We start from the raw sequence: 24,012 nt of genomic DNA, 5'->3' as shown, positions 1-24,012 counted from the left end.
CTCGTACCATGTCTGAGTGGAGGGGGGTACCCAGGTCTTCCTCTGTCCTTCACCACGGCTCCTCTCTCAGCTCAGTCTAGTGTTGTGAAGGCCTGACCCTTGTCACAGGCTGATGAATGGAAGCCTGTGCTGTCTGATTCTCCTCTGGGGGGCAGTTCCATTGTTACAGGGTCACCTCATTTCATTTTAAGCCAGGAAAGAAAGGAGGTTGATGAAATGAAGATTGCGCTTTTCATCCGTTCGAGGCCAAAAGTGTCAAAGTTCGCTCTCTCGCTCTCCTCTCTCCGCAGTTCCCATTCGGAGAGTAAATGGGAGCAGAGACTAACCCAGTCCACCCCACAGTGTTCCTGTTCACATTTGGTAGAGGCTGGAATCTCCCTGGTTTAGACTGTATTCTCACTATGGGAGATTTCTAGAGGTTTCGAGAAAATACCCTCGGCTAGACCTTTTACTGTAATGTAAACATGTGAACTGGTCACGTCTGCCACGACACCTCCTTGAAGATATCATCTTCAAACAAGTATTCCTTCCTATTGAGCTCTCATTCCAAACCTACCATCTTGATTCTCCACACAATTGTGTTACCATTTAATTTAGGTAGATACTGAAGTCTTTCTGGTTAATCTCTGCATAATGTTCGCTCCAAACCCCTGAATTATAAATGTCAAGATGACTCTCGGCTTAGCCTTTGTTATAATTCATGGCAGAGATTGATATGACAGAGAAACCCTGCTCTAACAATGTTGGAATAAATATGTCTTCATGGCATTTGAATGTGTCTTTAACAAATGTCTCAACATACTTTAAGTTTGTGCTTCTGAGGACGTAGCTACAGGTAACTCATAATCATTCCAATTTGCTTTGCTCAAATTCATCACTAATAGAATGATTGTTTTATGTTGTTAGTTTGCCTCAAACTTGATATGGGCTTGTTAAGACTGTTGCTATGGAAATTACATGTTCACTTCTGTTGTGTTGGCAGTGCACCAAGTGTTTTCCCACTACAGCCTGCACTCACAGTGCTACTCAGAAACAAACACTTAAAGACCAGATACAGTAGAGATGACGAAAATGCAAAAACATAATCTCACAGAATCAGTTTTAATGAACAACATTGTCAATATCTAATGTATTACTTTTGTATCACAGCTTCAGCATATATCCCTCACTATAGATACAATTCATACATCAAGATAATGACTGATACAGTTCAATTGTGGTTTTCACAATTGAACAAATAGTGCAATCAATGGCCATGGCTGCATAGAAACATGAGGTAATCAAGCAGCTATTAAAGCAGCTATAACATAGTTCAGTTAGATCAGCCTCAGTTACTAAAATTAGCTCCAGGTAAAACATGCTTGCTATAGACTAACCATTTCGTCATAAAATATATCTAATTAAAAGTGCAACATTCACTATGTTTATTGAGCTCTGGTACGGTTGCCAGTACTTAGTTAGTTACTGAGGAGAAACGTTTCAGATGGCTCTACCCAAACATGGCAACCGGATAGAGGCGCACGACTGGGGGCGCAGTAGAACTCAAAGGGCACCTCTAAGCAGTGCTCTGCCATGCCAGGCAAAGCTTGGGCATCATGCTGGCACCTGGCAACATTTGCAGATAGATTAGGCATGATAGTAGTCTGCTTTAAAGCTCATCATCAGTATCTGCTTATCAGGGGCTCGCTTAATGTGCTGCATTCATTACAGTCAGACAGACATAGTATATTATCTGTCTCTGTCTCCACAGCCCGCTAATTAATGTGACTCTCTGCGGCTGGCACTGCTTAAAGTCGAGTGCTTTTAGCAAAGGACCCTTTCCTCCAGAAATGAAGCCACATGGAGAACAGAACACACTGTGAAGTCTGAGCCCCCATCGTGTCTGTGGTCTCTCGCCATGTCTCTAATAGACACATAGTAAACAATGGCGTTCATTTTTCTAATCCTGATGTGCCTGAGAAATGATGATCTGCTGCATTTACTAGCTAAGCCTCTCTGAGACAATGGTGGGCCCACAAACCAACCTCAACATGACTGCCACCTCATTTAAAACAAGAGAAATCACGGAGATAAAGATTCCGCCCCTAACTGAACCACGCTGTTACCTTCTCTTTCTGGTGAATCCTGCTGCAAATTAGCATATCTTGTCAGTAATGTTCAGCAACATTGTTTAGTTAAAGCAATGGATGGAGCTATGTTGTAGCAAGAGTGATCCTAATAAACCCTCCTCTCAGTCTCTCTCTAGATGTTTCTGGTGGTAGTGGTGTTCATGGGGATGTCCTTACTGCTCTTCCCTGGGTGCTGTGTCAGCTTAACTACATCAACATTAACATTCTCTTGGTTCTTGCGGAAGCAGTAAACCCCGTAGAGGCGGAACTTCAAGTCGGGGAAGCCCAGGTGGCGGACCCCCGGTTGGGGCCCTCCGCAGCGGGTGCGTGGGTTGACGATGGGGTAGCGGATACTTGCGTCCTCCAGCCAGCCGGCCTCACAGCGATCCAGCAGCTGGATCTTCCAGGCAGCATAGAGCTGACCCACCTTGGCCACCACCGAGCTGTCACGCAGGCACGCCTTCACTGCCTCAGCATAGTTAACCTTCTTAAATCGCTTCAGGAAATACACCTTACCTGGAGGAGAGAGAAGGGGTGGGGGGGGAGAGAGAGAGAGAAACAGACAGAGGGAGCCAGAATAGACAAGGAAATAAATTGCCAGGGGTGTGAGACAGAGAAAGAAAGACAGAGAACCACATGAGACAGCAGCAGATTCCCTGAGGGGAGAGATCCTGAGTTCTTATGGCCTAGACCAGTCTGATACCTCGCCTGCAGAATGTGTTCCCAATCTCTAATCAACCAAACATCCGTCTGGGCAGCTGCTCAAAATCGAAAAGCAATACAGCATCGGTGGACAGTAAAATACTTCAATTTCTACTTTCATCTTGCACTGGGAAGACTTCTCGCCTACCAGAATTTACAGAATTGGTATCATGATTGCAGAAAGTATTTGAGCAAAAATGAAGCTGAGTTAAGTTTTTACAGAGAGAAATAAAAAAGCAACCCTAGAAAACACAGAACGGCTGCCAGCAGCCTTACACTTGGCTATCGATTTTGCGTTTGTTTATGTGGCTGATGCCTGTTAGGGAGGAATATTGTCTCATATTTCCCCAAAGGCTACTGTGTTAATATCTTCCAGCTGGTCAGTGCAACAGTATCCCCTACCATTACTCCTGAAGATAGCCCACATCTCAGGCCAGATGTCTGTTGACTGTAATTAACTCACTGCAATGAAAAGACTGCTAGGTCTCCACTATGAAGTACCAGGTTAATGTTCGACTATGGCTACTGTGTACTTTATTTTCTCTAGTTCAGATTTGTTTTAATTTTATTTAACTAGGCAGATGCTCAGATATTGTTGACAAAATGACTTTTACTTTAATGTTCACAGGAAGAAAATCATTACTTTTATTCAGTCTCAGGAGAAGAAAAAGATTGAAAATCCATTTTGTTTCCGAATGCATCCAATGTTGTTATTTCTTTGCCGACTGAGTCACAATCTTACCGTAGCACTCAACGGCTGTACCCATAAATCAAGATTCTCAAAATTGAATGTTTCAATTCCCTGGTAGCAGATGGATAATTCTGTCATGACGAGTTCTTGTACAGTAGAGCAGCAGTGTAGCAGCAGTGCTCCCAAATGTGTTTTGAGCCCTAGAACCAGGCTAGGCTTCTCCCCCTGCCACGGCTGTGTGGAAGTGTTGATGGAAATCAAAGGAGAGGAGATAAAAGCACAGCTAGAAAACCCTGTGGCCCTTTTAAGAGGGTGGAATCAACACAAGGTTAGGGGATCACAGGCAGAGATCAGAGACAGGCTCCGATCGCTGCTGTGGACTCTGGCTGCATCTCAATACACCTTGCCTCATCTCCTTCCCTTCGTCTGCACAGATCTGAAAACACTGTATAGTCAGAGCAGAGGCAATACGGTGGAAAGATATCTGGGGAATCTACCCGTCACCAATCAATGTTCATATATCTCATCTGCTCAAGAAAAGTAAGCATTGAAAGGACCCCACACACACCACACACTCACCATTGAGGTTGGAGGTGAAACAGAAGGCATCGTAGCGCTCATCCTCTTTGTGTCTGTAGCCGTAGTTGCGTACCCCTGCGGCGGTGTCCTTGCGGCCACACTGGTCCCGGGGGTGGGAGATGGGGTACTGGACGGAGCCGTCCTCCAGCCAGCCTGCGTTGCACCAGTCCAGGCCCTCTAGCCAGGCCTTGTGGAGCTGGGCATGGGAGGCCAGGATGGCATCCTGCTCCTTACACACATCCTCAGCCTGGTGGTAGTTGAGCTTGTAGCGCCCCACCCGTGGGTAGTAGGGGAACACCACACCTGGAGGAAAGAGCGAGAGAGAGATACTGAACTATGAGGACAAGTTACTAATGTTGTGAAAGCTGAGAAACACTAACTCCATTCTGCCTGTTACATTTTCAAATACTTCATTTTTGTCCTCATTTTGACTGAGGTCTTACACCACACATAACCCATCTAACCACTACAGAGGGCAGTGAGTACAGCCCAATACATCACTGGGGACGAGCTCCCTGCCATCCAGGACCTCTATATCAGGCGATGTCAGAGGAAGGCCCTACAAAATTGTGAAAGACTCCAGCCACCCAAGGCATAGACTGTTCTCTCTGCTACCGCATGGCAAGCGATATCGATGCACCAACAGGATCCTGAACAAATACATTTTTATTTGTCACATGCGCTGAATACAACAGGTACAACCTTACAGTGAAATGCTTACATACAAGCCCTTAACCAACAATGCTTTAAGAAGTTATGAAGAAAAAAAAGTTCAGTAAAAAAATTAAAATTAAAATAACAAATAATTAAACAGAAGCAGTAAAATAACAAGAGAGGCTATATACAGGGGGTAACGGTACTGAGTCAATGTGTGGGGGCACCAGTTAGTTGAGGTAATTGAGGTAATATGTACATGTAGGTAGAGTTAAAGTGACTATGCATAGATTATAAACAGAGAGTAGCAGCAGTGTAAAAGGGGGGTCTGGGTAGCCCTTTGATTAGCTGTTCAGGAGTCTTATGGCTTGGGGTTAGAAGCGGTTTAGAAGCCTCTTGCACCTAGACTTGGCGCTCCAGTACCGCTTACCGTGCGGTAGTAGGGAGAACAGTCTATGGACTAGGGTGGCTGGAGTCTTTGACAATTTCTAGGGCCTTCCTCTGACATCGCCTGATATAGAGGTCCTGGATGGCAGGAAGCTTGGCCCCAGTGATGTACTGGGCCATACGCACTACCCTCTGTAGTGCCTTGCGGTCAGAGGCAGAGCAGTTGCCATACCAGGCAGTGATGCAACCAGTCAGAATGATCTCGATGGTGCAGCTGTTGAACCTTTTGAAGATCTGAGGACAAATGCCAAATCTTTTCAGTCTCCTGAGGGGGAATAGACTTTGTCGTGCCCTCTTCACGACTATCTTGGATTGTTTGGACCATGATAGTTTGTTGGTGATGTGGACACCAAGGAACTTGAAGCTCTCAACCTGTTCCACTACAGCCCTGTCGATGAGAATGGGGGCGTGCTCAGTCCTCCTTCTCCTGTAGTCCACAATCATCTCCTTTGTCTTGATCACGGTGAGGGAGAGGTTGTTGTCCTGGCACCACCACCGGCAAGGTCTCTGACCTCCTCCTTATAGGCTGTCTCATCGTTGTCGGTGATCAGCCCTACCACTGTTGTGTCATCGGCAAACTTGATGATGGTGTTGGAGTCATGCCTGGCAGTGCAATCATGAGTGAACAGGGAGTACAGGAGGGGACTGAGCACGCACCACTAAGGGGCCCCTGTGTTGAGGATCAGCGTGGCGGCTGTGTTGTTCCCTACCCTTACCACCTGGGGGGCGGCCCGTCAGGAAGTCCAGGATCCAGTTGCAGAGGGAGGTGTTTAGTCCCAGGGTCCTTAGCTTAGTGATGAGCTTTGAGGGCACTATGGTGTTGAACGCTGAGCTGAAGTCAATGAATAGCATTCTCACATAGGTGTTCCTTTTGTCCAGGTGGGAAAGGGCAGTGTTGAGTGCAATAGAGATTGCATCATCTGTGGATCTGTTTGGGCATTATTCAAATTGGAGTGGGTCTAGGGTTTCCGGGATAATGGTGATGATGTGAGCCATGACCAGCCTTTCAAAGCATTTCATGGCTACAGACGTGAGTGCTACGGGTCGGTAGTCATTTAGGCAGGTTACCTTAGTGTTCTTGGGCACATGGACTATGGTGGTCTGCTTGAAACATGTTGGTATTACAGACTCGGTCAGGGACAGGTTGTCAGTGAAGAGACTTGCCAGTTGGTCAGCGCCTGCTCGGAGTACACATCCTGGTTATGCGTCTGGCCCTGCGGCCTTGCGAATGTTGACCTGTTTAAAGGTCTTACTCACATCGGCTATGGAGAGCGTGATCACACAGTCGTCCGGAGCGGCTGGTGCTCTCATGCATGTTTCAGTGTTACTTGCCTCGAAGCGAGCATAGAAGTAATTTAGCTCGTCTGGTAGGTTCATGTCACTGGGCAGGTCGTGGCTGTGCTTCCCTTTGTAGTCTGTAATAGTTTGCAAGCCCTGCCACATCCGACGAGCGTCAGAGCCGGTGTAGTACGATTCAAACTTAGTCTTGTATTGACACTTTGCCTGTTTGATGGTTCGTCGGAGGGCATAGCGGGATTTCCTATAGGCTTCCGGGTTAGAGTCCCGCTCCTTGAAAGCGGCAGCTCTACCCTTTAGCTCAGTGCGGATGTTGCCTGGTTTGGGTATGTACGTACGGTCACTGTGGGGACGGCGTCATCGATGCACTTATTGATGAAGTCAGTGRCTGATGTGGTGTACTCCTCAATGTCATCAGAAGAATCCCGGAACATATTCCAGTCTGTGCTAGCAAAATAGTCCTGTAGCTTAGCATCTGCTTCATCTGACCACTTTCTTATTGACCGAGTCACTGGTGCTTCCTGCTTTAGTTTTTGCTTGTAATCAGGAATCAGGAGGATAGAATTATGGTCAGATTTGCCAAATAGAGGGCGAGGGAGAGCTTTGTATGCGTCTCTGTGTGTGGAGTAAAGGTGGTCTATAGTTTTTCCCCCCTCTGATTGCATATTTAACATGCTGATAGAAATGAGGTAAAACTGATTTGAGTTTCCCTGCATTAAAGTCCCCGGCCACTAGGAGCCCCGCCTCTGGATGAGCATTTTCCTGTTTGCTTATGGCTGTATACAGCTCATTGAGTGCGGTTTTAGTGCCAGCATCGGTCTGCAGTGGTAAACAGACAGCTATGAAAAATATAGATGTAAACTCTCTTGGTAAATTGTGTGGTCTACAGCTTATCATGAGATTCTCTACCTCAGGCGAGCAAAACCTCAAGACTTCCTTAGATTTCGTGCACCAGCTGTTGTTTACAAATATGCATAGGCCGCCTCCCATTCTCTTACCAGAGGCTGCTATTCTATCCTGCCGGAAAAGCTTAAAACCCGCCAGCTCTATGTTAATCATGTTTTCGTTCCGCCACGACTCGGTGAAACATAATACATTACAGTTTTTAATGTCCCGTTGGTAGGATATATACATGCTCATAGTTTGTCTATTTTATTATCGATTATGAAGGTAGATTACCCTCTCGGCGACGGATCCTTACAAGGCACCCGGACCGTCGTCCATGATATACCTCCGTCTTTTCCTTCTGCGAATGACGGGGATGAGGGCCTTGTCGGGTGTCTGGAGTAAATCCTTCCCATCCGACTTGTTGAAGAAGAAGAATTCCTCAGGAACGGGGTGAGTAATCGCTGCCCTGATATCAAGAAGCTCTTTTCGATCATAAGACACGGTGGCAGAAACATATTATGTACAAAATAACGCAAAAAACATACTCAATAGCACAATTGGTTACGGGATCGTAAAATGGCGGCCATCTCCTTCAGCGCCATTGTAGGTAACAGCTTCTACCCCCAGGACCCTGAACAACTTCTACCCCCAAGCCATAAGACTGCTAGTTAAATAGTTAACCAACATCTATCCGGACTATCTGCATTGACCCTTTTGCACTAACTCTTTTGACTCATCACATATGCTGCTGCTACCATTTATTATTTATCCTGTTGCCTAGTCCCTTTATCCCTACCTATATGTACATGTCGACCTCAATTACCTCGTACCCCTGCACATCAACTCGGTACTGGTACACCGTGTATATAGCCAAGTTATCATTACTCGTTGTGTAATGAAACAGTCAGAGGTCACCAAGTCCAAGATAGCTTCAGCGTGTAAATCAGCTAGAAAGATGTGTTGGCATCGAGTAATTGTCTCTGGCCTCCACCCAGTTAGGGGGAGTGATGAGCTCTACAGCAGAGTCTCACAACTCAATCGCTGGTTGAAAACTGTTTTCTGCCCCTCCCAAAAGATAGAATTTGTAGATAATTGGCCCTCTTTCTGGGACTCACCCACAAACAGGACCAAGCCTGGCCTGTTGAGGAGTGACGGACTCCATCCTAGCTGGAGGGGTGCTCTCATCTTATCTACGAACATAGACAGGGCTCCAACTCCCCTAGCTCCACAATGAAATAGTGTATAGTGTGGCTGTTATCCAGCCTGCCAGCATAGTGGAGTCTGCCACTAGCACAGTCAGTGTAGTCAGCTCAGCTATCCCCATTGAGACCGTGTCTGTACCTCGACCTAGGTTGGGCAAAACTAAACATGGCGGTGTTCGCCTTAGCAATCTCACTAGAATAAAGACCTCCTCCATTCCTGCCATTATTGAAAGAGATCGTGATACCTCACATCTCAAAATAGGGCTACTTAATGTTAGATCCCTCACTTCCAAGGCAGTTATAGTCAATGAACTAATCCCTGATCATAATCTTGATGTGATTGGCCTGACTGAAACATGGCTTAAGCCTGATGAATGTACTGTGTTAAATGAGGCCTCACCTCCTGGTTACACTAGTGACCATATACCCCGCAAAGGCGGAGGTGTTGCTAACATTTACGATAGCAAATTTCAATTTGCAAAAAAATGTATGACTGCGTTTTGGTCTTTTGAGCTTCTAGTCATGAAATCTATGCAGCCTACTCAATCACTTTTTATAGCTACTGTTTACAGGCCTCCTGGGCCATATACAGCGTTCCTCACTGAGTTCCTATCGGACCTTGTAGTCATAGCAGATAATATTCAAATTTTTGGTGACTTTAATATTCACATGGAAATGTCCACAGACCCACTCCAAAAGGCTTTCGGAGCCATCATCGACTCAGTGGGTTTTGTCCAACATGTCTCCGGACCTGCTCACTGCCACAGTCCTACTCTGGACCTAGTTTTGTCCCATGGAATAAATGYTGTGGATCTTAATGTTTTTCCTCATAATCCTGGACTATCGGACCACCATTTTATTACATTTGCAATCGCAACAAATAATCTGCTCAGACCCCAACCAAGGAGCATCAAAAGTCGTGCTATAAGTGCTTGATTCCTTGATGCCCTTCCAGACTCCCTCTCCCTACCCAAGGACGTCAGAGGACAAAAATCAGTTAAACACCTAATTGAGGAACTCAATTTAACCTTGCGCAATACCCTAGATGCAGTTGCACCCCTAAAAACTAAAAACATTTGTCATAAGAAACTAGCTCTTTGGTATACAGAAAATAACCGAGCTCTGAAGCAAGCTTCCAGAAAATTGGAAACGGAAATGGCGCCACACCAAACTGGAAGTCTTCTGACTAGCTTGGAAAGACAGTACCGTGCAGTATCGAAGAGCCCTCACTGCTGCTCGATCATCCTATTTCTCCAACTTAATTGACGAAAATAAGAACAATCCCAAATGTATTTTTGATACTGTCGCAAAGCTAACAAAAAAGCAGCATTCCCCAAGAGAGGATGGCTTTCACTTCAGCAGTAATAAATTCATGAACTTCTTTGAGGAAAATATCATGATCATTAGAAAGCAAATTAAGGACTCAGACTTTAAATCTGCATATTCCTCCAAAGCTCAGTTGTCCTGAGTCTGCACAACTCTGCCAGGACCTAGGATCAAGGGAGACACTCAAGTGTTTTAGTACTATATCTCTTGACACAATGATGAAAATATTCATGGCCTCTAAACCTTCAATCTGCATACTGGACCCTATAACTAAACTACTGAAAGAGCTGGTTCCTGTGCTTGGCCCTCCTATGTTGAACATAATAAACGGCTCTCTATCCACCGGATGTGTACCAAACTCACTAAAAGTGGCAGTAATAAAGCCTCTCTTGAAAAAGCCAAACCTTGACTTAGAAAATATAAAAAACTATTGGCCTATATCGAATCTTCCATTCCTCTCAAAAAAAATTGAAAAAGCTGTTGCGCGGCAACTCACTGCCTTCCTGAAGACAAACAATGTATACGAAATCCTTCAGTCTAGTTTTAGACCCCATCATAGCACTGAGACTGCACTTGTGAAGGTGGTAAATTACCTTTTAATGGCGTCAGACCGAGGCTCTGCATCTGTCCTCGTGCTCCTAGACCTTAGTGCTGCCTTTGATACCATCGATCACCACATTCTTTTGGAGAGATTGGAAACCCAAATTGGTCTACACGGACAAGTTCTGGCATGGTTTAGATCTTATCTGTCGGAAAGATATCAGTTTGTCTCTGTGAATGGTTTGTCCTCTGACAAATCAACGGTAAATTTCGGTGTTCCTCAAGGTTCCGTTTTAGGAACACTATTGTTTTCACTATATATTTTACCTCTTGGGGATGTCATTCGAAAACATAATGTTGACTTTCACTGCTATGCGGATGACACACAGCTGTACATTTCAATGAAACATGGTGAAGCCCCAAAATTGCCCTCGCTAGAAGCCTGTGTTTCAGACATAAGGAAGTGGATGGCTGCAAACTTTCTACTTTTAAACTCGGACAAAACAGAGATGCTTGTTCTAGGTCCCAAGGAACAAAGAGATCTTCTGTTGAATCTGACAATTAATCTTGATGGTTGTACAGTTGTCGCAAATAAAACTGTGAAGGACCTCGGCGTTACTCTGGACACTGATTCTCTTTGATGAACAATATCAAGACTGTTTCAAGGACAGCTTTTTTCCATCTACGTAACATTGCAAAAATCAGAAACTTTCTGTCCAAAAATGATGCAGACAAATTAATCCATGCTTTTGTTACTTCTAGGTTAGACTACTGCAATGCTCTACTTTCCGGCTACCCGGATAAAGCACAAAATAAACTTCAGTTAGTGCTAAATACGGCTGCTAGAATCCTGACTAGAACCAAACATTTATCATATTACTCCAGTGCTAGCCTCCCTACACTGGCTTCCTGTTAAGGCAAAGGCTGATTTCAAGGTTTTACTGCTAACCTACAAAGCATTACATGGGCTTGCTCCTACCTATCTTTCCGATTTGGTCCTGCCGTACATACCTACACGTACGCTATGGTCACAAAGACGCAGGCCTCCTAATTGTTCCTAGAATTTCTAGGCAAACAGCTGGAGGCAGGGCTTTCTCCTACCGAGCTCCATTTTTATGGAATGGTCTGCCTGCCCATGTGAGAGACGCAGACTCGGTCTCAACCTTTACGTCTTTACTGAAGACTCATCTTTTCAGTAGGTCATATGATTGAGTGTAGTCTGGCCCAGGAGTGTGAAGGTGAACGGAAAGGCTCTGGAGCAACGAACCGCCCTTGCTGTCTCTGCCTGGCCGGTTCCCCTCTCTCCACTGGATTCTCTGCCTCTAACCCTATTACAGGGGCTGAGTCACTGGCTTACTGGTGCTCTTCCATGCCGTCCCTAGGAGGGGTGCTTCACTTGAGTGGGTTGAGTCACTGACGTGATCTTCCTGTCTGGGTTGGCGCTCCCCTTGGGTTGTGCCGTGGCGGAGATATTTGTGGGCTATACTCGGCCTTGTCTCAGGATGGTAAGTTGGTGGTTGAAGGTATCCCTCTAGTGGTGTGGGGCTGTGCTTTGGCAAAGTGGGTGGGGTTATATCCTCCCTGTTTGGCCCTGTCCGGGGGTATCATCGGATAGGGCCACTGTGTGTCCTGACCCTCCTGTCTCAGCCTCCAGTATTTATGCTGCAGTAGTTTATGTGTCGGGGGGCTAGGGTCAGTTTGTTATATCTGGAGTACTTCTCCTGTCTTATCCGGTGTCCTGTGTGAATTTAAGTATGCTCTCTCTAATTCTCTTCTTCTCTTCTTTCTTTCTCTCTCTCAGAGGACCTGAGCCCTAGGACCATGCCTCAGGACTACCTGGAATGATGACTCCTCGTTGTCCCAGTCCACCTGGCCGTGCTGCTGCTTCAGTTTCAATGTTCTGCCTGCGGCTATGGAACCCTGATGTAACGCTCGTCGGAAGAAGTGGACCAAGGTGCAGCGTGGTACGTGTTCATGATTCTTTATTTAACTTCTCTGCACTACGGATCCCTTTTACGGGATCATTTTCCTAAACAACCGCTGAATTGGCAGAGCGAAAAAAATATTACAAAAAATATTTATAATCATGCAATCACAAGTGAAATATACCAAAACACAGCTTAGCTTGTTGTTAATCCACCTATCGTGTCAGATTTTGAATATTTGCTTTACAGAGAAAGATATCCAAGCTTTTGTGAGTGTATCAATCAATGCTAGAACAGCTAGTCCCAAATTAGCATGGTCACGAAAGTCAGAAAAGCAATAAAATGTATCGCTTACCTTTGATAATCTTCGGATGTTTGCACTCACGAGACTCCCAGTTACACAATAAATGTTATTTTTGTTCGATAAATATTACTTTTATAAATATACAAATATTTATAATATTTGCTGCCTAAGTATGATTCCCAATCAGAGACAACGATAGACAGCTGTCCCTGATTGAGAACCATACCCGGCCAAAACATAGAAACACAACACATAGAATGCCCACCCCACATCACACCCTGACCTAACCAAATAGAGAAATAAAACGGCTCTCTAAGGTCAGGGCGTGACACCTGACCTGTTCACTGTGATTACTATTATTTGACCATGCTGGTCAGTTATGAACATTTGAACATCTTGACCATATTCTGTTATAATCTCCACCCGGCACAGTCAGAAGAGGACTGGCCACCCCTCATAGCCTGGTTCCTCTCTAGGTTTCTTCCTAGGTTTGCTTGCTGTTTGGGGTTTTAGGCTGGGTTTCTGTACAGCACTTTGATATATCAGCTGATGTAAGAAGGGCTATATAAATACATTTGATTTGATTTGATTTGTGTAATTATTCCTTATGTTATAATTATTTTTCTCTGCATTGTTGGGAAGGGCCCATATGTAAGCATTTCACTGTTAGTCTACATCTGTTGTTTACGAAGCATATGACAAATAAAATGTGATTTGATTTGAACCCTTCAACCTTAACCCCTGACCTTCAAGATCCAGGTTGACAAATCCCGTATCGTCCTCCATGTCGTTGGTGACCTCGCACTCGTAGCGTCCGTAGTCCTCCAAAGTGACGTTGTGGATGATGACAGATGCGTCCCCCGGTCCGTTCTGCTCTAGGGACACACGACCCCGGTATGACCCGAACACCCTCTGCTGGAGGCCCAACGCCACAAACACGTCCTCAAACACCAGTGCATCCGTCACCTTGGTCCACTTGATGCGGATGCGGTTGGGGTCAGAGCTCTCGGGTTCGTGGTGGTAGCGGCAGGGCAGGGTGATGGAGCCTCCCCGGTGGGTGATCACTTTACCAGGGGCGGTTTGAACGATCACTGCCCCAGTGTCATCCTCTGGACACAAAGAGGGAGAGTAAAGGAAGAAGAATGGTCAGGAGAGGTAAGGTTGGGAGGACTTATGTTTTTCAATGATCTGGTCCCGCAAGGGGGTCCAGTCCGGCCTGCAGGTGGTTTGAGTAAAACATTATCATAATAATTATTTAATTTTTTGTATTATTTGGCAGGGAAAAATACTCAATATACTTTAAAATGACTAAAACCAAATTGAAACTCTGTAAAAATTATAATGGACCTACATTCACATCGTTTTTTGACTGTGTCCAGCTCGCTAATAATCACATAAATGAAAGCTAGTCAGGGAGCATTGACAATTCCATTAAAGATGGATAGAGGACAATTTTTTGCACATTTTAATGGCAAGGGGGGAAAAAATTCGGTGCGCCCCTCCAGACTTTATTGAAGACCGAATTTGACACCCTTGAGCTGACCTGTACCTGTACTTTACCTACAGTGCATTCGGAAAATATTCAGACCCTTGACTTTTTCCAAATTTTGTTATGTTACAGCCTTATTCTAAAATGGATTAAATACCTTTTCCCCCTCATCAATCTACACACAATACTCCATAACGACAAAACCAAAACAGATTTTTTCAAAATGTTGCAAATTTATAAAAATGAAAAAATGAAATACCTTATTTACAAAAGTATTCCGACCCTTTGCTATGAGACTCGAAATTGAGCTCAACTGCATCCTGTTTCCATTGATCATCCTTGAGATGTTACTACAACTTGATTGGAGTCCACCTGTGAAAAATTCAATTGATTGGACATGATTTAGAAAGGCACACATCTGTCTATATAAGTGCATGTCAGAGCAAAAACCAAGCCATGAGGTCGAAGAAATTGTCCGCAGAGCTCCGAGACAGGATTGTGTTGAGGCACAGATCTGGGGTAGGGAACCAAAAAATGTCTGCAGCATTGAAGGTCCCCAAGAACAAAGTGGCCTCCATCATTCTTAAATGGAAGAAGTTTGGAACCACCAAGACTCTTCCTAGAGCTGGCCGCCCGGCCAAAATTAGCAATCGGAGAAGAAGGGCCTTGGTCAGGGAGGTGACCAAGAATCCAAAGTGGTCACTCTGTCAGAGCTCCAGAGTTCCTCTGCAGCACTCCACCAATCAGGCCTATATGGTAGAGAGGCCAGACGGAAGCTACACCTCAGTAAATGACACATGACAGCCCGCTTGGAGTTTGCCAAAAGGCACCTAAAGAACTCTCAGACTATGAGAAACAAGATTCTCTGGTCTGATGAAACCAAAATTGAACTCTTTGGCCTGAATGCCAAGCGTCACATCTGGAGTAAACCTGGAACCATCCCTACGGTGAATGATGCTGTGGGGATGTTTTTCAGTGGCAGGGACTAGGAGACTAGTCAGGATCGAGGGAAAGATGAACGGAGCAAAGTACAGAGAGATCCTTGATGAAGACCTGCTCCAGAGCGCTCAGGACCTCAGACTGGGGCAAAGGTTCACCTTCCAACAAGACAAAGATCCTAAGCACACAGCCAAAGACAACACAGGAGTGGCTTCGGGACAAGTCTCTGAATGTCCTTGAGTGTCCCAGCCAGAGCCCAGACTTGAACCCGATCATACATCTCTGGAGAGACCTGAAAATAGCTGTGCAGTGACGCTCCCCATCCAACCTGACAGAGCTTGAGAGGATCTGCAGAGAAGAATGGGAGAAGATCCCCAAATACACGTGTGCCAAGCTTGTAGCATCATACCCAAGAAGACTCAATGCTGTAATCGCTGCCAAAGGTACTTCAACAAAGTACTGAGTAAAGGGTCTGAATACTTTTGCAAACATTTCTAAAAACCTGTTTTTGCTTTGTCATTATGGGGTATTGTGTGTGGAGTGATAAAGGGGAAAAAATGATTTAATCCATTTTAGAATAAGGCTGTAACGTAACAAAATCTGGAAAAAGTCAAATGGTCGGAATACTTTCCAAATGCACTGTATATAGGGACTACTGCTACAGTTATTGGAACCACCCAAACTTTAGTTAAAATATCAGGATAGTGAAAGTGTATAATTAGATAGTATGTGAGCAAGGAAGATCCACAAAGCCTATCTTCTTCTCTCTACAAAGCCTATTGTTTCCCCTGTGGGGGCCAATGGGGTGAGGAGACGTGTCACCTGAGAGATGTGTGTTTCATCATCAAGACCAGACCCCAGCAAGCCTTGTTCTGTGTCCCTGGCACTGCATCATCGAAGAAAGAACTTCTGAGCTGTGTTCGAATACCCGTACTAACATACTGTATACTACATACTTAATGAGTATATACTACATACTATATACTATTAGTTCATTTTATTATACTGTAACCGAACGGTATCCTTTCAGTTGAATGTACTAGCTCTTTGCCTGTCTACCAGAAGTTGATGCTGTTGCTATGCAACCTCTTGCTAGCTAGTTAGCCTAAAAAATTACTAGTTAGACATTTTACGACTTTGGGTGTGTTCTTAAATTCAATCTGGAGTGCACTCATAAATTCAGAGCATTGTCAGATTGTCCGTTTGTAAACTCCTCGGGCCGAGGAGTAGGGTCGATTTGAACGTTCTGGCTGGGCAGTCATGTACCAAAGCTGACGTTGGCTACCTTGCTATCTACTACCAGAAACAAATGAAACCACACTGACCATTTTACTCGCCTTAGCAGAGTTGGTTAGGCAGTTTTCATGTTATCCAGAGCGTTGGTGACTGTAACTGTGCTGCTGGAAACAATTTAATTAGGCTTTTTTGCAGATGTTTACTGACACTGGCCATATTCAACCGGTGTTGAGCGCTCGTAAATTCATTCTGCGCTCTGGTACACTCAGACTAGAGTACTCTGAAATCGGAGTAGATAGCCAGAGCGAATTTACAAAAGCACCTGAATGTCCATTGAGAACGCACTATACCATTCCACGACTATACCATTTAGCTAAGCTAAGAATGACGGGAATAATCAAGTCAATAAACGTTGGGTAGTTAGTTAGATATCCTATTGTTAATATACTGGCAAGTTTGATTTATAAATAGCCAACTAATGTTAGGTAGCTAGCTAACATACCAGTACATACTGGTGTAATGATATGCTATGTGGTTTGTAAGGACACCGTATCTAACAAATCGCCAGCCAACCAGAATGCGGTGATTGACAGAGTCGAAAGCCTTGGCCAGGTCGATGAAGACGGTTGCACTGTACTGTCTTTTATCGATGGCGGTTATGAAGTCATTTAGGACCTTGAGCGTGGCTGAGGTGCACCCATGACCAGCTCGGAAACAAGACTGCATAGTGGAGAAGGTACGGTGGGATTCGAAATGGTCGGTGATCTGTTTATTAACTTGGCTTTTCGAAGATTTTAGAAAGGCAGGGCAGGATGGATATAGGTCTATAACAGTTTGGGTCTAGAGTGTCTCCCCTTTAAAGAGAGGGATGACCGCAGCAGCTTTCCAATCTTTGGGGATCTCAGACGATACGAAAGAGGTTGAATAGGCAGGTAATGCTGTTGCAACAATTTTGGCGATTTATTTTAGAAAGAGAGGGTCCAGATTGTCTCGCCCAGCTGATTTGTAGGGATCCAGATTTTGCAGCTCTTTCAGAACATCAGCTGTCAGGATTTGAGTGAAGGAGAAGCGGGGGGGGGGGGGCTTGGGCAAGTTGCTGCAGGGGGTGCTGAGATGTTGGCCGGGGTAGGGGTAGCCAGGTGGAAAGCATGTAAAACAAAAGCCGTGGAAAAATGCTTATTGAAATTATCGATTATTGTAGATTTATCGGTGGTGACAGTATTTCCTATCCGTGCAGTGGGCAGCTGGGAGGAGGTGCTCTTATTCTCCATGGACTTTACAGTGTCCCAAAACTTTTGGGGAATTAGTGATACAGGATGCAAATTTCTGTTTGAAAAAGCTAGCCTTAGCTTTCCTAACTGACTGAGTATATTGGTTCCTGACTTCCCTGAAAAGTTGCATATCGCGGGGGCTATTCGATGCTAATGCAGAACGCCACAGGGTGTTTTTGTGTTGGTCAAGAGCAGTCAAGTCTGGAGTGAACAAAGGAACCTATATCTGTTCTTAGTTCTACATTTTTTGAATGGGGCATGCTTATTTAAGATGGAGAGGAAAGCACCTTTGAAGAGCAACCAGGCATCCTCTACTGACGGGATGAGGTCAATATCCTTCCAGGATAACCAGGCCAGGTCGATTAGAAAGGCCTGCTCGCTGAAGTGTTTTAGAGAGCGTTTGACAGTGATGAGTGGTGGTCGTTTGACCGCGGACCCATTACGCATGCAGGCAATGATGCAGTGATCGCTGAGATCCTGTTTGAAGACAGCAGAGGTGTATTTAGAGAGCAAGTTGGTCAGGATGGTGCCCATGGTTACGGATTTAGGGTTGTACGTGTTAGGTTCCTTGATAATTTTTGTGAGATTGAGAGCATCTATCTTAGATTGAAAGACGGCTAGGGTGTTAGGCATGTCCCAGTTTAGGTCAACTAACAGTACGAACTCTGAATATAGATGGGGGGCGATCAATTCACATATGGTGTCCAGGGTATAGCTGGGGGCTGAAGGGGGTCTGTCACAAGCGGCAACGGTGAGAGACTTGTTTCTGGAAAGATGGATTGTTATAGCCTATGTACCTCGGAATGTAGTGAAGCAATATGTGTAGGATGGGGATAGAGACAAAGTCAGATCTTACCGAGTACATGAACAACTTTCCTCCTTCCCTTCTCAGCATCAGCAGGGAGGGAGGTCACAGAGAGGACAAAGGTTAGAACCAAGCAGGTCACTGTCCCCAGGAACAGAGGCTGTGAGGAGAGCTGCAAGGGAGGCAGGGAGAGAGGGACACGTTTGAGTTATGGTGGTGCCCAATGGTGCTGCTTGGCATTCCTAAGGCCTGAAATGGCTAGCCTATATAACATGGAGGATGGACCAACTCCTATCTTGTTTAGGACATGACTAATGAGCAATTCTGCAACTGAACATCATGTGCTATATTATGCAGTGGTAAGAGAGTGCATTGCACCATGTGATATAGCAAGGTACAATGCAGAATAGGGCTTATAATGTCACCGGACTTGGCACTAAGTTATAACCCCAGGAGAAAGAGCGAGGTGATGAAGCTGCTCAATTAAGTAATTCAGAAATGGTATTACACAATTAGTTCGGCCAATTGGTTTGACCAAGGGGGCATTTAAGTCTGTGTATGTAGGTTAAGGTTGGAATATGGTGAAGTATTAGTTCAACTTCATTGTACAGTAGAACGCATACAGTACCAGTCAAAAGTTTGGACACCTACTCATTCAAGGGTTTTTCTTTATTTTTACTATGTTCTACATTGTAGAATAATAGTAAAGACATCAAAACTATGAAATATTGGAATTATGTAGAAACCAAAAAAGTGTTAAACAACTCAAAATATGTTTTATATTTAGATTCTTCAAAGTAGTCACCCTTTGCCTTGACAGTTTTGCACACTCTTGGCATTCTCTCAACCAGTTTCACCTGGAATGCTTTCCCAACTGTCTTGAGATCCCACATATACTGAGCACTTGTTGGTTGCTTTTCCTTCACTCTGCCGGTCCAACTCAGCCCAAACCATCTCAATTGGGTTGAGGTCAGGTGAGTGAGGAGGCCAGGTCATCTGATGCAGCACTCCATCACTCTCCTTCTTGGTCAAATAGCCCTTACACAACCTGGAGGTGTGTTAGGTCATTGTTCTGTTGAAAAACAAATTATTATCCCACTAAGTGCATACCAGATGGGATGGCGTATCGCTGCAGAATGCTGTGGTAGCCATGCTGGTTAAGTGTGCCTTGAATTCTAAATAAATCACTGACAGTGTCACCAGCAAAGCACCCCCACACCATCACACCTCTTCCTCCATGCTTCACGGTGGGAACCACACATGCGGAGATCATCCATTCACCTACTCTGCGTCTCACAAATTTGAACTCATCATACCAAAGGACAGATTTCCACCAGTCTAATGTCCATTGCTTATGTTTCTTGACCCAGGCAAGTCTCTTCTTATTATTGGTGTTCTTTAGTAGTGGTTCTTTGCAGCAATTCAACCACGAAGGCCTGATTCATGCAGTCTCCTCTGAACAGCAGAATTGCCTTCTGGAATGTGAACTTTCATGTGCCTTAATAACAGACTTGTATGTCATCTGTAAATACAAATAAAATTGTTAAATTACGAGCCTAGTTGGTTTAGCCACATAAAAAAAGAGCAACCTCCCCACTAGCCATGATTGGCTGCGACAATGAGTAGGCTGGACATGCCGAGAGATGAGTTCGGATTGGAATTCCATATAGCACACTTCTGTCTATTTGAGCTGGTCTGTATGTGTAGCTAATCCTGTCTAACACTGATTTTWAAAAAATGCATTGTGTAGTAGAACTGCATAAGTGTTGCTCTCCACTTTCTGGAGGGCCAAATTTTGAAATCAGAGGAATTAGAGTATGATAGCTAATGAGATGGAGAAAACACATGTCTGCCGGTTTACATCTTCAAACTAAGGGCAACAATGGCATCTGTGACAGGGAGAAGCTTCCATCTATGAGATATACGGGTAAGATAGTCTAGCTAGCTACATTTTCATATATTACATGTTTATAATTTTGACAGGAAGTTGTTTACCTTTCAAGTTAAAGTGCACTGTTACCTAGCTAGCTAACATTAGCTGGCTGGCTCACTAGCTTACATTATATGTATCGTCTAATTATTTGTATCTGAGCCATTTGCTTTGCTAGTTATAGCCTAATGTTAGCTAGCCAACATTGAACCTGGTTGGTTAGCTACCTGCAGATTCATGCAGGGTACTAACGTCATGAGTTGGGGATTATGGTTCATTGTTTAGCGAGCTAGTTAGCTACATGTCTTAACAAAAGACTCCACTATGGAAGTGTCCATTTCAATAGAATATCACTGCGACAACTGTTGATAGACGTAGCTGGTAAATTCGCTTTGGCTATCTACTCCGATTTCAGAGCACTCTTGTCTGAGTGTGCCAGAGCGCAGAATAACTGATGAATTTACTAACTGTAAACACCCATTGAATATGGCCGGTGTCAGTAAACGTTGGCAAAAAAGCCGAAATTGTTGCCAGCAGCACAGTTGCAGTCACCAACGCTCTGGATAACATAAAAACAGCCGAACCAGCCGTTCTAGGTGAGTAAAATGGTCAGTGAGCTGTTCTCTCATTTGCGTCTGGAAGTAGATAGCAAGCTAGCCAACGTTAGCCAATTAGCTTGGGTGCTTGACTGTTGTTGTTAGGACAGAACTCTCGGATAAACCCTTAGAGATGGGTGGGGCTAATGTTTAAGAGGGTGTGAACGATGTTGAAAGGGTGGAAACAAAGAAGAGCTCTCCAGTAGGTACCAAAACATTCAAAGGCCATATTCTCAAAAGTGAAGTTACAAGTTTATCAACTTTCAAAGCAGAATTACTTTCCCATTGTCCCTCAAATGCAGTGTATGCAATTCCATTTTGTAGCTCTGTCTCTGCTTTTATCCAATAAACACAAGTTCAAATTTTGCTACATATGACCGAATCAAGGTGGTTGGTCACATTTGGGCAGCCATTTCTGAGGCTGGTAACTCTAATGAACTTATCCTCTGCAGCAGAAGTAACTCCTTTCCTGTGGCGGTCCTCATGAGAGCCAGTTTCATCATAGCGTTTGATGGTTTTTGCGACTGCACTTGAAGAAACGTTCAAAGAAATGTTCATTATTGACTGACCTTCATGTCTTAAAGTAATGATGGACTGTCATTTCTCTTTAATTATTTGAGCTGTTCTTGCCATAATATGGACTTGGTCTTTTACCGAATAGGGCTATCTTCTGTATACCAACACTAACTTGTCACTACACTACTGATTGGCTCAAACGCATTAAGAAGGAAAGAAATTCCACAAATTAACTTTCCTTGAAATTCATTCCAGGTGACTACACCATGAAGCTGGTTAAGATAATGCCAAGTGTGCATATTTGTCATCAAGGCAAAGGGTGGCTACTTTGAAGAATTTCAAATATAAAATATATTTTGATTTGTTTAACACGTTTTTGGTTACGACATAATTCCATGTGTGTTATACGGTGACTGAGTTCATCAGGAAGTGCATAGGAGATGTTGTACCCACTGTGACTATTAAAACCTCCCAAACCAGAAACCGTGGATGGATGGCAGCATTCGGGCAAAACTGAAAGCGCGAACCACCGCATTTAACCATGGCAAGGGGACTGGGAATATGGTCGATTTCAAAGTGTAGTTGTTCCCTACGTAAGGCAATCAATTAGGCAAAACGTCAGTACAGAGAAAGTAGAGTCGCAATTCCACAGCTCAGGCACACTACCTTTTTTGGCAGGGTCTACAGACAATCACGGACTACAAAGGGAAAACCAGCCACGTCGCGGACACCGACGTCTTGCTTCCAGTCAAGCTAAACACATTCTTTGCCCGCTTTGAGGATAACACAGTGCCACCGACGCGGCCTGCTACCAAGGACTGTGGGTTCTCCTTCTCCGTGGCTGACGCGAGTAAGACATTTAAGCGTGTTGACCCTCACAAGGCTGCCGGCCCAGGCGACATCCCTAGCCGCGTCCTCCGAGCATGCGCAGACCAGCTGGCTGGAGTGTTTATGGACATATTCAATCTCTCCCTGTCCCAGTCTGCTGTCCTCACTTGCTTCTAGATGTCCACCATTGTTCCTGTACCCAAGAAAGCAAAGGTTACTGAACTAAATGACTATTGCCCCATTGCACTCACTTCTGTCATCATGAAGTGCTTTGTGAGGCTAGTTAAGGATCATATAACCTCTACCCTACCTGACACCCTAGACCCACTTCAATTTGCTTACCGCCCCAATATATCCACAGACGATGCAATCGCCATCGCACTGCATAGTGCCCTATCCCATCTGGATAAGAGGAATACAAATGTAAGAATGCTGTTCATTGACCTTAGCTCAGCATTCAACATCATAGTACCCTCCAAGCTCATCATTAAGCTCGAAGCCCTGGGTCTGAACACCGCCCTGTGCAACTAGGTCCTGGACTCCCTGACGGCCACCCCCAGGTGGTGAAGACAGGAAACAACAACTCCACCTCAGGAGGCTGAAGAAATTTGGCTTGGCCTTTAAAACCTTCACAAACGTTTACAGATGCACAATTGAGAGCATCCTGTCGGGCTGTATCACCGCCTGGTACAGCAACTGCACCGCCCGCAACCGCAGAGCACCCGATGTCACAGGAAGGCCAAAAAGATAATCAAGGACATCAACCACCCGAACCACGGCCTGTTCTCCCCGCTATCAACCAGAAGGAGAGATCTGTACAGGTGCATCAAATCTGGGACCGAGAGACAGAAGCTATTTTTCAATCTCAAGGTCATCAGACTTGTTAAATAGCCATCACTAGCCGCCTTCCACCCGGTTACGCAACCCTGCACCTTAGGCTGCTGCCCTATATACATAGACTTGGAATCACTGGCCACTTTAATAATGGAAGACTACTCACTTGCGCTAGGAAGCATTTCGCTGAACCCGCAATAACATCTGCTAAACATGTGTATGTGACCAATAAAATGTAATTGTATTCATAGTTTTGATGTCTTCACTATTATTATACAATGTAGAAAATAGTCTAAATAAATAAAAACCCTGGAATGAGTAGGTGTGTCAACTTTTGACTGGTACTGTATATGGATACAATGTCATACAGAGCCTCCACATGTTTAGATGTTTAAAAAAGTAAACAATAATAGAATTCATGTAATAAAGGGTTATTGCAGCAGAATACATTCCTTTTTAGGCACCTCTGCAATATTATACATTTTAATTATCTATATAGACTATAACAGGAACATGCAAATATGCTGCTGACCACATTTTGAACAAATAACCCTACATGCGACACTCCAGTCTCCTGCTCTCCTCCTCATCATGCACTGTACTGCTATAGTAGGCTACAGTACTGTAGAAACTCTTCAAGGTTACTGCAGACTACAGTAATATCCCATGCAGTTATAAAAAAGACYGCATGATGCGCAGACACAGAGGCAACCCATCCCCCCACTTACCATTATTATCTCTTCAAGAATACTGTGTCTGTCTGAAGTTATATATGCCGTATGTCGTCTGCTCCAGCTGGGCTTTTAATGATATGGTGCAGTACTTGACTCATCCTCTCTCTCTATCCTGCAGTTAGCTTGCCGTCTCCTGCCCTATGGCTGTTTCATTTTGTCAATGCAGGGGAAC

The 24,012-nt window shown here is 44.6% G+C and overlaps 1 protein-coding gene across 1 annotated transcript; it reads right to left on the bottom strand.

Moving 5' to 3' along the window:
• Positions 1–1,082: 1,082 nt before the first annotated feature.
• LOC111952364 (hyaluronan and proteoglycan link protein 4) lies at positions 1,083–23,979 on the bottom strand. Its single transcript, XM_023970956.1, has 5 exons — positions 23,835–23,979; positions 18,454–18,574; positions 13,409–13,771; positions 4,081–4,383; positions 1,083–2,624 (listed from the first exon to the last, which is right to left on the bottom strand). The coding sequence occupies exons 1-5, from the start codon at positions 23,835–23,837 to the stop codon at positions 2,242–2,244; spliced, it is 1,173 nt and encodes a 390-aa protein (XP_023826724.1). The 5' UTR covers positions 23,838–23,979; the 3' UTR covers positions 1,083–2,241.
• Positions 23,980–24,012: the final 33 nt, after the last annotated feature.

Source organism: Salvelinus sp. IW2-2015, linkage group LG26 (assembly GCF_002910315.2).
Source record: "Salvelinus sp. IW2-2015 linkage group LG26, ASM291031v2, whole genome shotgun sequence".
Lineage (NCBI taxonomy): Eukaryota > Metazoa > Chordata > Actinopteri > Salmoniformes > Salmonidae > Salvelinus > Salvelinus sp. IW2-2015.
Note: the sequence above shows the minus strand (reverse complement) of the source record. Positions and strands in the feature narration are given on the sequence as shown.

What these genes read in the sequence shown, in the direction of transcription:
- LOC111952364 (XM_023970956.1), bottom strand. An exon ending in GAAAGTTGTTCATGTACTCG is followed by an intron (nt 13,772 to 18,453) that starts GTAAGATCTGAC and finishes CTTTGTGTCCAG; the next exon opens with AGGATGACACTGGGGCAGTG. An exon ending in TTTCACCTCCAACCTCAATG is followed by an intron (nt 2,625 to 4,080) that starts GTGAGTGTGTGG and finishes TCTCTCCTCCAG; the next exon opens with GTAAGGTGTATTTCCTGAAG.